The 11,361-nt window shown below is 48.9% G+C and overlaps 2 protein-coding genes across 5 annotated transcripts; one reads left to right on the top strand and one right to left on the bottom strand.

Moving 5' to 3' along the window:
* Positions 1-370: 370 nt before the first annotated feature.
* Jmjd6 (jumonji domain containing 6, arginine demethylase and lysine hydroxylase) lies at positions 371-6,396 on the bottom strand. 3 transcript variants are annotated; one of them, XR_004389125.1, is made up of 7 exons: positions 5,967-6,396; positions 5,234-5,622; positions 3,851-4,137; positions 3,224-3,359; positions 2,666-2,759; positions 1,830-1,968; positions 371-703 (listed from the first exon to the last, which is right to left on the bottom strand). XR_004389125.1 is itself a non-coding variant. In XM_032913855.1 (7 exons), exons 1-7 carry the CDS (start codon positions 6,093-6,095, stop codon positions 572-574), a joined length of 1,263 nt encoding a protein of 420 aa, XP_032769746.1. In that variant the 5' UTR covers positions 6,096-6,396; the 3' UTR covers positions 371-571. The 3 variants fall into 3 exon arrangements, 2 of the variants coding, with proteins under 2 accessions (XP_032769746.1, XP_032769747.1); XM_032913855.1 differs by having other exon boundaries at positions 2,666-2,754; positions 3,262-3,359; XM_032913856.1 differs by lacking the exon at positions 2,666-2,759.
* Positions 6,290-11,228, top strand: Mettl23 (methyltransferase like 23). Of its 2 annotated transcripts, none has more exons than XM_032913857.1 (5): positions 6,290-6,668; positions 9,740-9,844; positions 10,432-10,669; positions 10,741-10,825; positions 10,909-11,228. In XM_032913857.1, the coding sequence occupies exons 1-5, from the start codon at positions 6,585-6,587 to the stop codon at positions 11,072-11,074; spliced, it is 678 nt and encodes a 225-aa protein (XP_032769748.1). In that variant the 5' UTR covers positions 6,290-6,584; the 3' UTR covers positions 11,075-11,228. The 2 variants fall into 2 exon arrangements, with proteins under 2 accessions (XP_032769748.1, XP_032769749.1); XM_032913858.1 differs by lacking the exon at positions 6,290-6,668 and adding an exon at positions 6,721-6,815.
* Positions 11,229-11,361: the final 133 nt, after the last annotated feature.

Below are 11,361 nucleotides of genomic sequence, written 5' to 3'. Positions count from 1 at the left end.
CTCTCTCAGTCTCTTTTGGGACGGGTTCTTCTGTGTAGCCCTGGCTGCCCTAGACTCTGTAGACCAGGTTGGCCCCTGCCTTCAGCACGCCGGGATTGAACACTTATACCCACCGCCCACACCTGACTTACTTAGAACCAATCTTGTTTAAAAAGAGAAACAGAAAACAAGTCTAGAGAAATGATTAAGATATTATACAGGAAGTCTGTTTAGCCTTCAGAGACGACTGCTCCAATAATTCCCCTACTGTTCTAGTCACCCCGCAACAGGATACAAACCAGCAGGCACCCCTAACTCCACCCCCCCCCCACACCCCACAGGAAAGGAGCACAGGGGACTACAGTATGCCCAAAGGAAGCTGTCCACAATGTAAAATGTATTCGTCTTTATTAAATAGGTAAAGGGTTTCATTGGCACCATCCACACACCTTTGCCCCTAAGATATGACCATGGAGAAAAGCCACTGTACCAAATGCTACCAACTCCCATCTCAGTGTCCTTGTTCTCTGGGTGTCAGCCCTCCTAAGCCTTGCTGCAAGCACAGCCTTGCACAGATAGCGGCCACATGTGGTCACCTGGAGGAACTGCGCTCTTTGCTCACGCAGTCATCCTGTGAGGTAGTGTCCCCATTTCCCACCATGCTGCAAGTTCTCCTCTTCTTCCTGCGATGTGTTGTCCCATCACCTTCTGACCCAGATTCACACTGGACACAGGGAGGAAAAACAATTCAGGGCCAGGGAGACAGCTCAATGGATAAAGGCTTGACACTAAGCTTCATGACCTCAGTTCAACCCCTGGGGCTCACTCCATAGGAGAACCAACTCCCTCAAGCCATTTTCTGCCTCCACATGTGTACTACGGTAAATACCTAGATGACAGGCACACACATAAGCCAATGGAACATCAGAAGCTGTAGGTGCTGGAGAGAGAGCTCAGTAGCCAAGAGCACTTCTCTTGGTGGAGCAGCCTTTTATCTGGGCACTCAGGAAGCAGTGGCAGGCGGATCTCTGTGGGTTCAAGAGCAGCCTGGTTTACAGAGTGAGTTCCAGGACAGCCACAGCCAGAGTGAGAGACTCTCTCAAAAACAAACCAAAACCAAAAAACCTTTAATCCCAGCACCTGGGAAGCAGATTCAGGTGAATGTCTGTTTCTCCAAGGCCAGCTTAGCCTCCAGAATGAGTTCCAAGACAGCCAGAGACTCTGACTCAAAAAAAAAAAAAAAAAAAAAAAAAAAAAAAGCCAGACGTGGTATTTCATGCCTTTAATCCAGCATTTGAGTCCAGCCTGATCTACAGACTGGGTTCCAGGAAAGCCAGGGCTACACAGAGAAACCCTGTTTTGAGAAGCAAAAACAAAAAATAATCAAAAAAGCCCCCAAAACTGAAACCACAAAATAAGAATTCCACGTGGACAAAACGTCTTCCCTTTTCCCCTTTTTCCCTGAATTGTCGAACATGGAGCACAGGGCCTTTCTAGGCCAGACACATTAGCAGGGTGACACCAGCAGCAATCCTGTCAGGGCAGACGACCTTCTCACTTAGAGCTGGTGTTAAACTGAAACAGGTCACTGGGTATCCTGTTTCTAGACTTACGTGTAACAAGGGCTTTGAGATGGTCAGAATAGTCTAAATCCTGACACTGTGCTCCCTGGGATCACAAGGCCACCGTTTCACAAACCTTCACACACCCAGGCACCTCTGCAGGAGCTGAGCTCACACGTGTGAGACGCTGTAAACTGGTGCTATCATGGGGACGACGGCACCTGTCCCGAATGAGGAAACTGAGACCCAGTGCCTGACTGAGGGAACCTGGGCAGCTGAGGGCCTCACCTCCGAGTCTGAGTCCGACGAGCTGGAGCTGGAGGAGCTGGAAGAGTCGCTGGAGCTGTCAGAGGCGATGCCTGTGGACTCTTGGAGGTCAACAGCGTCGGCAAGCACTGCCAGCTCAGGGTGCTCCTGCTTCAAGATCCTGAAGGGCAAAAGGTATTGTTCTCAGGGCTGTGACAGCTGGTGGCAACCCCCGCTCACAATGACACAGACTCAAAGTAGAGGCCTCCACTGCTACAGCACCTGGCCATGCCTAGTGCTTTGGCTGGATTGGCTCCAGGCGACAGCCACACAGGCTGCCACATTCGCTGAAGGAAAACAACCTTCCAGAGCCACACACCTGCGTGAGCACCAGCCGCGAACCTCTGGAGGCGGGGTTCTTGAGGGAGGGTCCTTAAGATCCCCGGAGAGAAACCGCTCCTTTCCTACTTTCTCCCTAAACCTTTTCTGGCTCTTTTCCCTTTTAAAGCCTTTCCTTCCCAAAGCGTGGTGCTAGTGAGGGCGTGGGAGCTGCTTAGAGTATACTAGTAAGAGCAGAAACAATTAGGTTCATAAGAAATAAGAGGTCACACGAGAGACCACCCCCTCACTCGGAAGAGAAACCGAGCTAAGAGCAGTAGCCCCCCCAGCAGCAACCTAACCTGGCATCCACTGTGACCAGCAACAAAAGACCTGCCGTGTGCTGAGGCCTTGGAGTGGCCTCACTGCGGCACACAGTGGTCTACAGGACAGAGTAAGTAGGCCTCATGCCCCAGAGTCCAGGGGAACAGCAGCCACCACCCTTGCTGGCCTCTCAGCAGGGAGGCAGAGCACTGAGCAAGCCAGAATCCCTCTCTTACCCCGAGAGCTGGTCCCTCCAGGTCAGGGTTGGGACACAGTGGCACGGGGTGGCTGGGGGTGGCTTGCACTGCCGCTGCCCGTGCTGTATCTGTTCTGTGGATAAACAGAGGAGCTAAGTCTCCAGGGCAGTTGCCTCACAAGAACTGAAGGTAGCAAGTTCAAATGAATGTTTCCAGGGAAAAGGAAAACCTCAACCAAGACTTTTGTTGTTGTTTTGGCTGGTGCTAGTTTTTATTTTTAAAAAATAACAAACAAACAAAAAAGAATAAAAAGAATAAGAAAAAAGGAGAAAACAGAGCAGGGAAACCAAATAAGAAACAATCCCAATTGTGACCATGTCTTCACTGTGATGTTGACCAACCATGCAGAGCCAGCCGCAGCCTGCCACCTGAGGCCAGCAGACGCCCTGCCGACTGACTAGCCCTGACCTCGGCCCTCTACCCACAAGGCTACAAGCCCCAGCCGTCCCCACGCACAGCGTTGCAGCAGGGAGCTCCTCCCTTTTCACGTCTGGGGAAAGAACTGGGACAAAGTGAAGGGAATAGAAAGCTTCTCACCTATACCACTTCCTGGATAACTTTGGCCGCCCTCTTACCGTCTTGTGCCACACAACAGGGAAGTTGGTGCTGCTGGCAAAGTTCTGGGTGATGGCAATGGTGGTGTCAAGATTGAGGACGACGTGCCACCAGCCCCCTGAAATCCAACAAATGAAGAACTCAGTGAGGACCAGCCCCACAGACACCCTGGGGTCTAGCTCAGGGGCCTGTACTCTCTCCATTGTTTACAGGCCCTGAGGCAGAGCTGAGGACTGCAGCAGACTGACTGAGTGCCTCCTGGTAAGCTAGCTGGGGCCAACACTGTAAAAGCAAACTTCTCAGAGGACCCCTGGCCTTTAACTGATGGAAACTGCATTCATCCAGCTCTGCACTCACTTCAGCAAAAAGCCAGGGAGAGCAGGCAGAACCCGGACTACTACTCAGACACAGGCACTGGGACGTGAAGGTGCTCTCTCTCCCTTTGGATTTGAGACTCTAACTCTATCGTCACAGGGGGAGAGTGCACACACCCAGCAGATAGAACGGACCTTTCTGTCTCATTCTTATTCTACTCCAAAAGGACAATACAGTACAACTCCAACACGGCTGGAGCTTGCAAGAATGTAGCTTCTTCTAGCTCATCTATACCTGGTACAAAGACAGTTTCTCCTGGTTTCTGCAATATCTCCAGGGGTTTGAATTCGGGTGGCCAGGTTGGAAGCTGTGTCCGGGGATAAATGACATTAAACCAGGTAATTGCTTCATCCTGTTGGTTTCCTCCTTCTTCTCGGGTCACCTTGATGAGTTCTCGGGGTGTGTTTGTTGGGAACAGGCACCACCGCTTGTGACCCTGAACTAAGGCATTCCAGGCACTGGTCCCCAGAGGGTCAATGTGAATCCCAGTTCCAGAACGTGGTGGCCCCATCACAAACCACCTACAGGGTGCAGACATGAAGACATGAAAGGTAATGTGAAATGTGTGTGATACAAAAGCCTCTATAATACACTGTCACACATCCGTCTCTATAATACACCGTCACACATGTCCTCAGAGACTCTACACTCTGATATACCACACTGAGTGGACAGTATATGAACTGATGTCTGACAGAAAAAATAAAATCCACTAAAGCAAGTTATAGCTGGACTTTGATCCATTTGCTGGGTGTGGTGGGCCAAGCTTTTAATCCCAACACCCTGGAGACAGGCAGGTAGATGTCAATTCAAAGCCTACCAGGGCTACACAGAGACCCCTATCTCAAAAAAACACAAACCAAGCCGGGTGTTATATTGAACATCTTTAATGCCCAGCACTTAGAAGGCAGGGGCAGACGAATATCTGTGAGTTTAAGGTCAGCCTGGTAACCTAGTGAATTACAGGACAAGAAGTCACACTTGTATAAATGTAAGTAAAACTTCCTTAATAATCAGTGGTTACACTAAAATGTCCTGGGGCTGGGCTGGAGAGATGGCTCAGGTTAGGGGCACTAAATTCTCAAAAGCACCATGGTTCAATTCTTAGCACCCCACATGGGGCCCAATGGCTCACAACTCTCCATATTTTCAGCTCCGGAGAATCTGACCCTCTCTTCTGACCTCAGGCAGCCCACACACACTGGCACATATGCATACATGAAGTTAAAAAAAAAGCTAGATGGCCTGAAGAGTGAATTTGAGGAATCCAGATGTCTGGAGGAACCCTCCAGTACACATACCAACGGAACCCCATCTTCTCAAGCAGGACCATAAACAAGTCAACATGTAGGGAAGACCCTCACGGCTTTTACAAAGTTAGACAGAGTTCTGCTGACCTTACACTCTGGAAGGTTTTCGGATTTGTGATCCCCCCCCCCCCCAGACAGGGTTTCTTCGTGTAAGCCCTTGCTTTCCTTGCTTTTCTGTAGCCTAGGCTGGCCTCACAGAGATTTGCCTGTCTCAGCCTCCCAAGTGCTGGGATTAAAGGTGTGTGCTATGCTACCACTGCCTGTCACTGTTGGAAGATTTTTGAACACTTGACATGAAATACTTTACCTGTAAGGGGGTCTGCGCTTCTCCCCTGCATATTGGAAAAGATCATCTGTGAAAAACTTGGGCACCTTATAGTCTTCCAAAAGTTTCCTTCTTTTGGGGTGTTCACCATAGCTGCTATCAAAGATGTAAAGGGGACTGTCATCGCGGGTGCTCTCCATGTACTCGATGTAATATTTCATTTTCATCTTCACCGAGTAGCCGTCATTATCCTCACCGCATTTGAACTTCTGGTTCCGGTATTTCCTTTTGAGACGCTCCAGAGTCCATTTCTCCTGTGCGGACCAGCCCTCTTGTGCATTCAGCAGAACCACGGGCTTGTAAGGCCTTTCATACCGCTCTACAAATTCTTTCACCGACAGCTGCAAAGCATCAGCTCTCTCCACGTTATCCTGGGGGAACAACAAAAGACCTGTCCGGTTAAGACCCTGGAAGAAGTCCAGTGGCGGATAAAGGTGTCCCACGGGGCCAATTAGCAAAGACACACATTAGCAATGACACACATTAGCAATGAACGAGCCTTTGCTCCTCCAGGGGGAGGGAGCGAGGCCCACGTGCGTGAGAGTGAGCACGTCGCACCCGGAGCCACCCCTTCAAGGGAGGGAGGGGCTCGAAGCTCCCACGAATGAGCGAGTTTTGACAGCCCGGCTGCGGGGCCCGGTCGGGGACAAGCGGCCCTCGGATAGCGGGCACCGAAGGCGGAGAGTCGCTGAGTGGGGTCCCGCGCCCCGCTCACCGGCACGGCCGCAGGGCTCAGCGGGTAGCTCTCGTAGTAATTGTGTCGCGTCCAGTCAAGCGAGTCCTTGAGCTCGGGCCGCGCACTCCGCTTGGCCTCGCGGATGCGCTTCTTGCTCTTGTGGTTCATCGTGAGCGGGTAGCCGTCCGGTTCCGCCACGACCTCGACGCGACTCGCTTCCTGCCACCAAGTGCGCCCTCCCCAGCTGGCGCGGCACCGAAACGCCCTTCGCTCCGGCCCGGCGCCTTTAAAGTCGCCTTCCAGAAAATTCACTCCCCAGCCACCACCGGAGCTTCGGGTTGGGCGAACAGCAGCCGTCCTCCCCGCCCCACCGCCTCATGCGGTCCGCCATTGGCCTCAGCGACTTGCCAGGTCCGCCTTCACGCGCGCCAATTGGGCGCCATGTTGGGAAGGTCGTGTCGCTGACGCCCTGCCCCTCCCTGCTTTGGCTACGCAATACTTCCGGGTGCGCGTCGCTTCCCTATGGTCCGCTTCCGGCCCGGCCCGCTGCGGCCGCCTGCTTCCTGTATTTGGTTTGGACAGCGTCCGACCCGGAGCCCCTGAGCACCGCCCCTTGACCCGGCGTCCCTGGACACCCCTCCGTGTGAGCTCGGCCTCATGGCCGGAGCCCGGCTCTTTCGGTTCCGGGACGAGCCAGGCCCCGGAGCCGACCCGGCCGTGCTGGAGGTCCGCGTCCCGCAGGTGCGTGCATCGGCACCCACGTGGAAGCGCCCTCTGGTTGGAGCGTTGGGAATGGGGCATCCCTCACTTCTCGACTTCGTTCATTAGTGGCGGGTCTGGTATGAAGCCCGATGAAGGGTTCTAGCGGGAAAGTCTTGTCCTGTGATGGTAACTTAGAACCTTTTTGAAAGCATGTATCAATATATCTAACACCCCACACCCACACCTCTGGGTACTTGATTGACCCTCTGCCTGTTAGGCAAGTGCTCCACCACTGAGGGATATTCCCGACTCCCTTTTGTTTTATTTTTGAGCTCAGGCAGGCTTTGAATTTGAACCACGGTTTCCCACTTCCTTAGGTTACAAGTGTGCACCACCATGCTGACTTAAGCACTGCTGGGGATCAAACCTAAGACTCATACATGCTATGCAAAAGTCGTGCCTTTGAGTTTATACCTAACCCCGTAATTCTCACTTGGTTTAACTTTTGAGGCCAGGGATTCCTGTCTCCAGCACCCCAATAAAGTTTTCTACATCGGCCCTGGCTTGTTCCTCTGAACTCATAGCTACCCTAAAACTGGATAGTCGGGCTTTACAAGGGATTTTTTTGTGATGTAATGTTAGCAGCTGGCCCATAGGTAGGTGTTTCTGGCAGTAGGGGGAGCAGAAGGTACAACCCTATGCTGCCACCTGTAGCAGCCAAGTTTTTCTCCAGAGACTTCTACACAAGTGAAGCAGAGGTTTTGTCTTGGGACAGGGTTTCTATATGCTTCTCTGGCTGTTGTGAAACTCACTCTGTGGACCAGTCTGGACTTAAGATCAGCATGCCTCTACCTTGGAGTGTTGGGATTAAAGATGTACTACTCCTCCGTCCCAGTAACCTCTGCCATTCATTAGAGTAGAGATTCTTGGCTGTTTACTACAGAAAAACATTTCAGGACAACTCGGCATGAAGCAGAGTTGGAAGATACTAATAATATAACCTGGATTTAAGTTGGGAGCGAATGCTTAGGGAAAGGACACAGAAGGCAAGGCTGAGGTACAGGCTTCACAAGTCAGAATACTGCACTTAAGTGTCTTAACAGCCATATGGATGGCTTGGTAACATCTGAAGTTAAATTGTTTAAGGAATTCCTAAGCTGTTCTTTTAGTAAATAAGACCATAGGGTGATTGGTGAGGTGCACTAGGCAGGAAGGGTTACAGTGATTGTGCCAAAACCATATGCTACAAGGGTCAAAGGAAACTTTACACTAGGTACATGTTTATAATATTGTGAGATCCTCAGAGTTGCAGGTTACAGCTGGAAAAGCTGTGAGGTTACATTCAAGGGTCAGCTTCAGGAGAAGCTTGTCTGTTTTGTTTTGAGGGATTTTCTTTGTGCAGTTTTGAGACAGTCTCACTCTGGCTGTAGCTGTCCTGGAACTGGCTCTGTAGACCAGGCTGGTCTTGAACCCATAGAGTTCCACCTGCCTCCACTTCCTAAGAGCTGGTGGTTATGTATCCTGCTGGTTCTTAGATATTTTAACATTCTGGTTTGAACTATCTCTGTGTAAAGAACTTTGCTCCTCTGTAGACAAACTTCACAGTGAGTTTTGTTGTACTAAGATTTGACCCTGACTTGGCGAGACTCCAAGCAGACTCAGGCATAAGGAGCTCTTTTTTTTTTTTTTTCTTTCTTTTTTTCGGAGCTGGGGACCGAACCCAGGGCCTTGAGTTTGCTAGGCAAGCGCTCTACCACTGAGCTAAATCCCCAACCCCCATAAGGAGCTCTTTACTTTGTCTTGTACTCCTTATTCTTCCTGTCTGTCCTGTCTGAGCAGTTCCGTGTTACAGGGGACAACACAGCATAAGAGGGAGACTGAAGCAGAACTTGTTTCCTGAAGCCTCCAAATGTCTTCATGTCAAAAACTCTTGAATTTCCTTCCAAATCTAGGGAGTAAAGATACTCCCTATGAGTAAAGAAGCCCAGTTTCTTTATATAAAAATCTGCATTTCTTCTAGAAACATCCTTCTTTGGGCCCTTATTGTACTCAACGGTAAAGTCTACCAGGCCAGGCCTTCCCTCAAGCCCAGTCCACTGTGGTATAGGCATGTATGTGTTGAGTCAGGCAGGGTTTGATGCTTAGGCACTGATATTTATCTGAGATAGGATTTCATTATGTAGTTCTGGCTGGCCTGGCACAACTACCAGAGACCTGCCCACTTCTGCCTTTCAAGTGTACTAAAGCCATGCACTACCATACCCTGCTTTATTTTTTTTTTAAAAAAGATTTATTATATATGAGTACACTATAGCTGTCTTCAGACACAGCAGAAGAGGGCATCAGATCCCATTGCAGATGGTTGTGAGCCACCATGTGGATGCTGTGATCTGAACTCAGGACCTTTGGACAAGCAGTCAGTGCTCTTAACCTCTGAGCCATCTTTCTCAGCACCCCCCCAGCTTTATTTAATTTACAGATTAACTTTCAGGGCATGATAGCACATGCCCTCAATCCCTCCTTTAATCCCAGCATTCAAGAGGAAAGCTGCAGTTTGAGTCTGCATAGTTGCAGGACATGCCCAGCAATACAGTGACTTCATCTCAGCTATGCCTGTGGGCTGTGCTCAGACTAGAGGCACTTGTTCAGGCTACCCTGTCTATTCCTGCTATACCCTCACATCCTCTTACTTTACTGCTGTATCCTTTATTACCAACCAGATACCCTTGTTTGCACATCATCGTCCAGTATGTAATATGTACGGTGTACATTCTAGTCCTAAAAGTTGTCCTGTCCCTGAATCTCATTTTATTAAATACTTGTGGAGGGGCAGAAGAGATGGCTTAGTATTAAGAACATTTGCTGCTCTTGCAGAGACCTGGGCTCAGAGTCACCAGGCATTCAAGTAGTACATATACAGACAAAACCCATACACAATGCCTGGGTTCAACGTAGGTGTGGTATATGCCTATAATTCTAGCACTCAGGAGACTGAAGCAGGATGAGGCCAGCCTGGGCTACATTGGACTAAGAGTATTAGTTTCAGAACTGCAGGTGGTAGATTGGAGAGCACTGTCATGGTGGATGTCAATGATTAACTTTTGTTCCAGGTCCTGCATGTCCAGTATGGGATGTATGTTTGGCCCTGCGCTGTAGTCCTGGCCCAGTACCTGTGGTTTCACAGAAGAGTTCTGCCAGGCAAAGCTGTCTTAGAGGTAACCAGTTACTAAAATGTTGGGATCATATTCCCTCTGCCTAGACAGTCTGTATTTAAATTGGTTAGTTTGGCAAAGTTTAGATTTCTGAACTGGGAAGAGCATTCACGTTCTTAATTACTTTTAGTTGGTAGAGTGCTTCTTCTCCCCCCCAGAGCTGGGGACTGAACAGGGCCTTGGCTTGCTAGGGCAAGCGCTCTACCACTGAGCTAAATCCCCAACCCCTCTTACTTTTAAAAAGTGACTTGACAGTCTGGAGATTTTAGCTGTAAAGGGAATACCAATTAGTAGCCCAACTGGCTAAGTCACCTTTTCTGGTACTACATGCTGTCAGGTGCTTCTATTCTAGATCCTACTGAGACTATGTGTAGTACAAATTAAACTACCTTCAACACTTCAAGCAAGCATACACTCACTCTTGAACAAACTAGTTAGCCATTAACTCCTAAGCCTGAATTTTAGATCGGTAATTGCCTTTAGTCCCAGCCTTGAGATGCAACAGGCAGATGTTCAAGGCCAGCCTAGAATATGCAAACTCTCATTGGAGGGGGAAAGCTAAATTCTTCTTAAATACCATCTTCATTTAGATTGGAGCTGGAGTGAGCCTTCCAGGAATTTTGGCTGCCAAATGTGGTGCTAAAGTAACACTATCTGACAGCCCAGAGCTTCCTCATTGTCTGGATATTTGTTGGCAAAGTTGCCAGATGAATAACCTGCCACAGGTGCAAATTGTAGGACTGACATGGGGCCACATATCAAAGGACACTTTGTCATTGCCACCACAAGACATCATTCTTGGATCTGATGTTTTCTTTGAACCAGAAGGTAAGTCTAATTTATAGCAAACTTGGCCAGATGTATCTTATAAAACTAACTTAACTCCACCACTCCTTCAGACTTTGAAAGCATTTTAGCCACAGTATACTTTCTGATGCAGAAGAATCCCAAAGTTCAATTCTGGTCTACATACCAGGTCAGAAGGTAAGGACAATTTACTACCTGCTTTCCTAATAAAGGAAATACATTAAAAAACTGGCCTAAAATCATGGTTTATTTCTTTTCAGTGCTGACTGGTCACTGGAAGGCTTGCTCTACAAGTGGGATATGAGATGTGTGCACATTCCTCTGGAGTCTTTTGATGCAGACAAGGAAGATATAGCAGAGTCTACCCTTCCAGGAAGACATACTATTGAAATGCTGATCATCTCCTTTGCAAAGGATAGTTCCTGAATGAATTATACCTCAAGCTATTCTGGGACAATGTCTAAATAACATGGCATAAAGATGAATTATCTTGAGAAAACTCAGCGGGTGCAAGTCTTAATGCTGTGATGTCATGCCTACGGCAACATTTAACTTCAACAAAATTAAACATTGAAAAGGACTTGGTCTCTGTTCCCAATCGTTAAAGTTGATACTGCTATGCCACTAAAAAGCAAGAGTCCAACCCACATTTTCATACCGAGGGAAGGGGCTCAGTATCTTGCATTTTATACTTCTAAGCTGTTAACATTCAA

The sequence above is a fragment of the Rattus rattus genome, chromosome 9 (genome assembly GCF_011064425.1).
Source record: "Rattus rattus isolate New Zealand chromosome 9, Rrattus_CSIRO_v1, whole genome shotgun sequence".
Lineage (NCBI taxonomy): Eukaryota > Metazoa > Chordata > Mammalia > Rodentia > Muridae > Rattus > Rattus rattus.
This window is presented reverse-complemented; position numbering and strand designations above follow the sequence as displayed.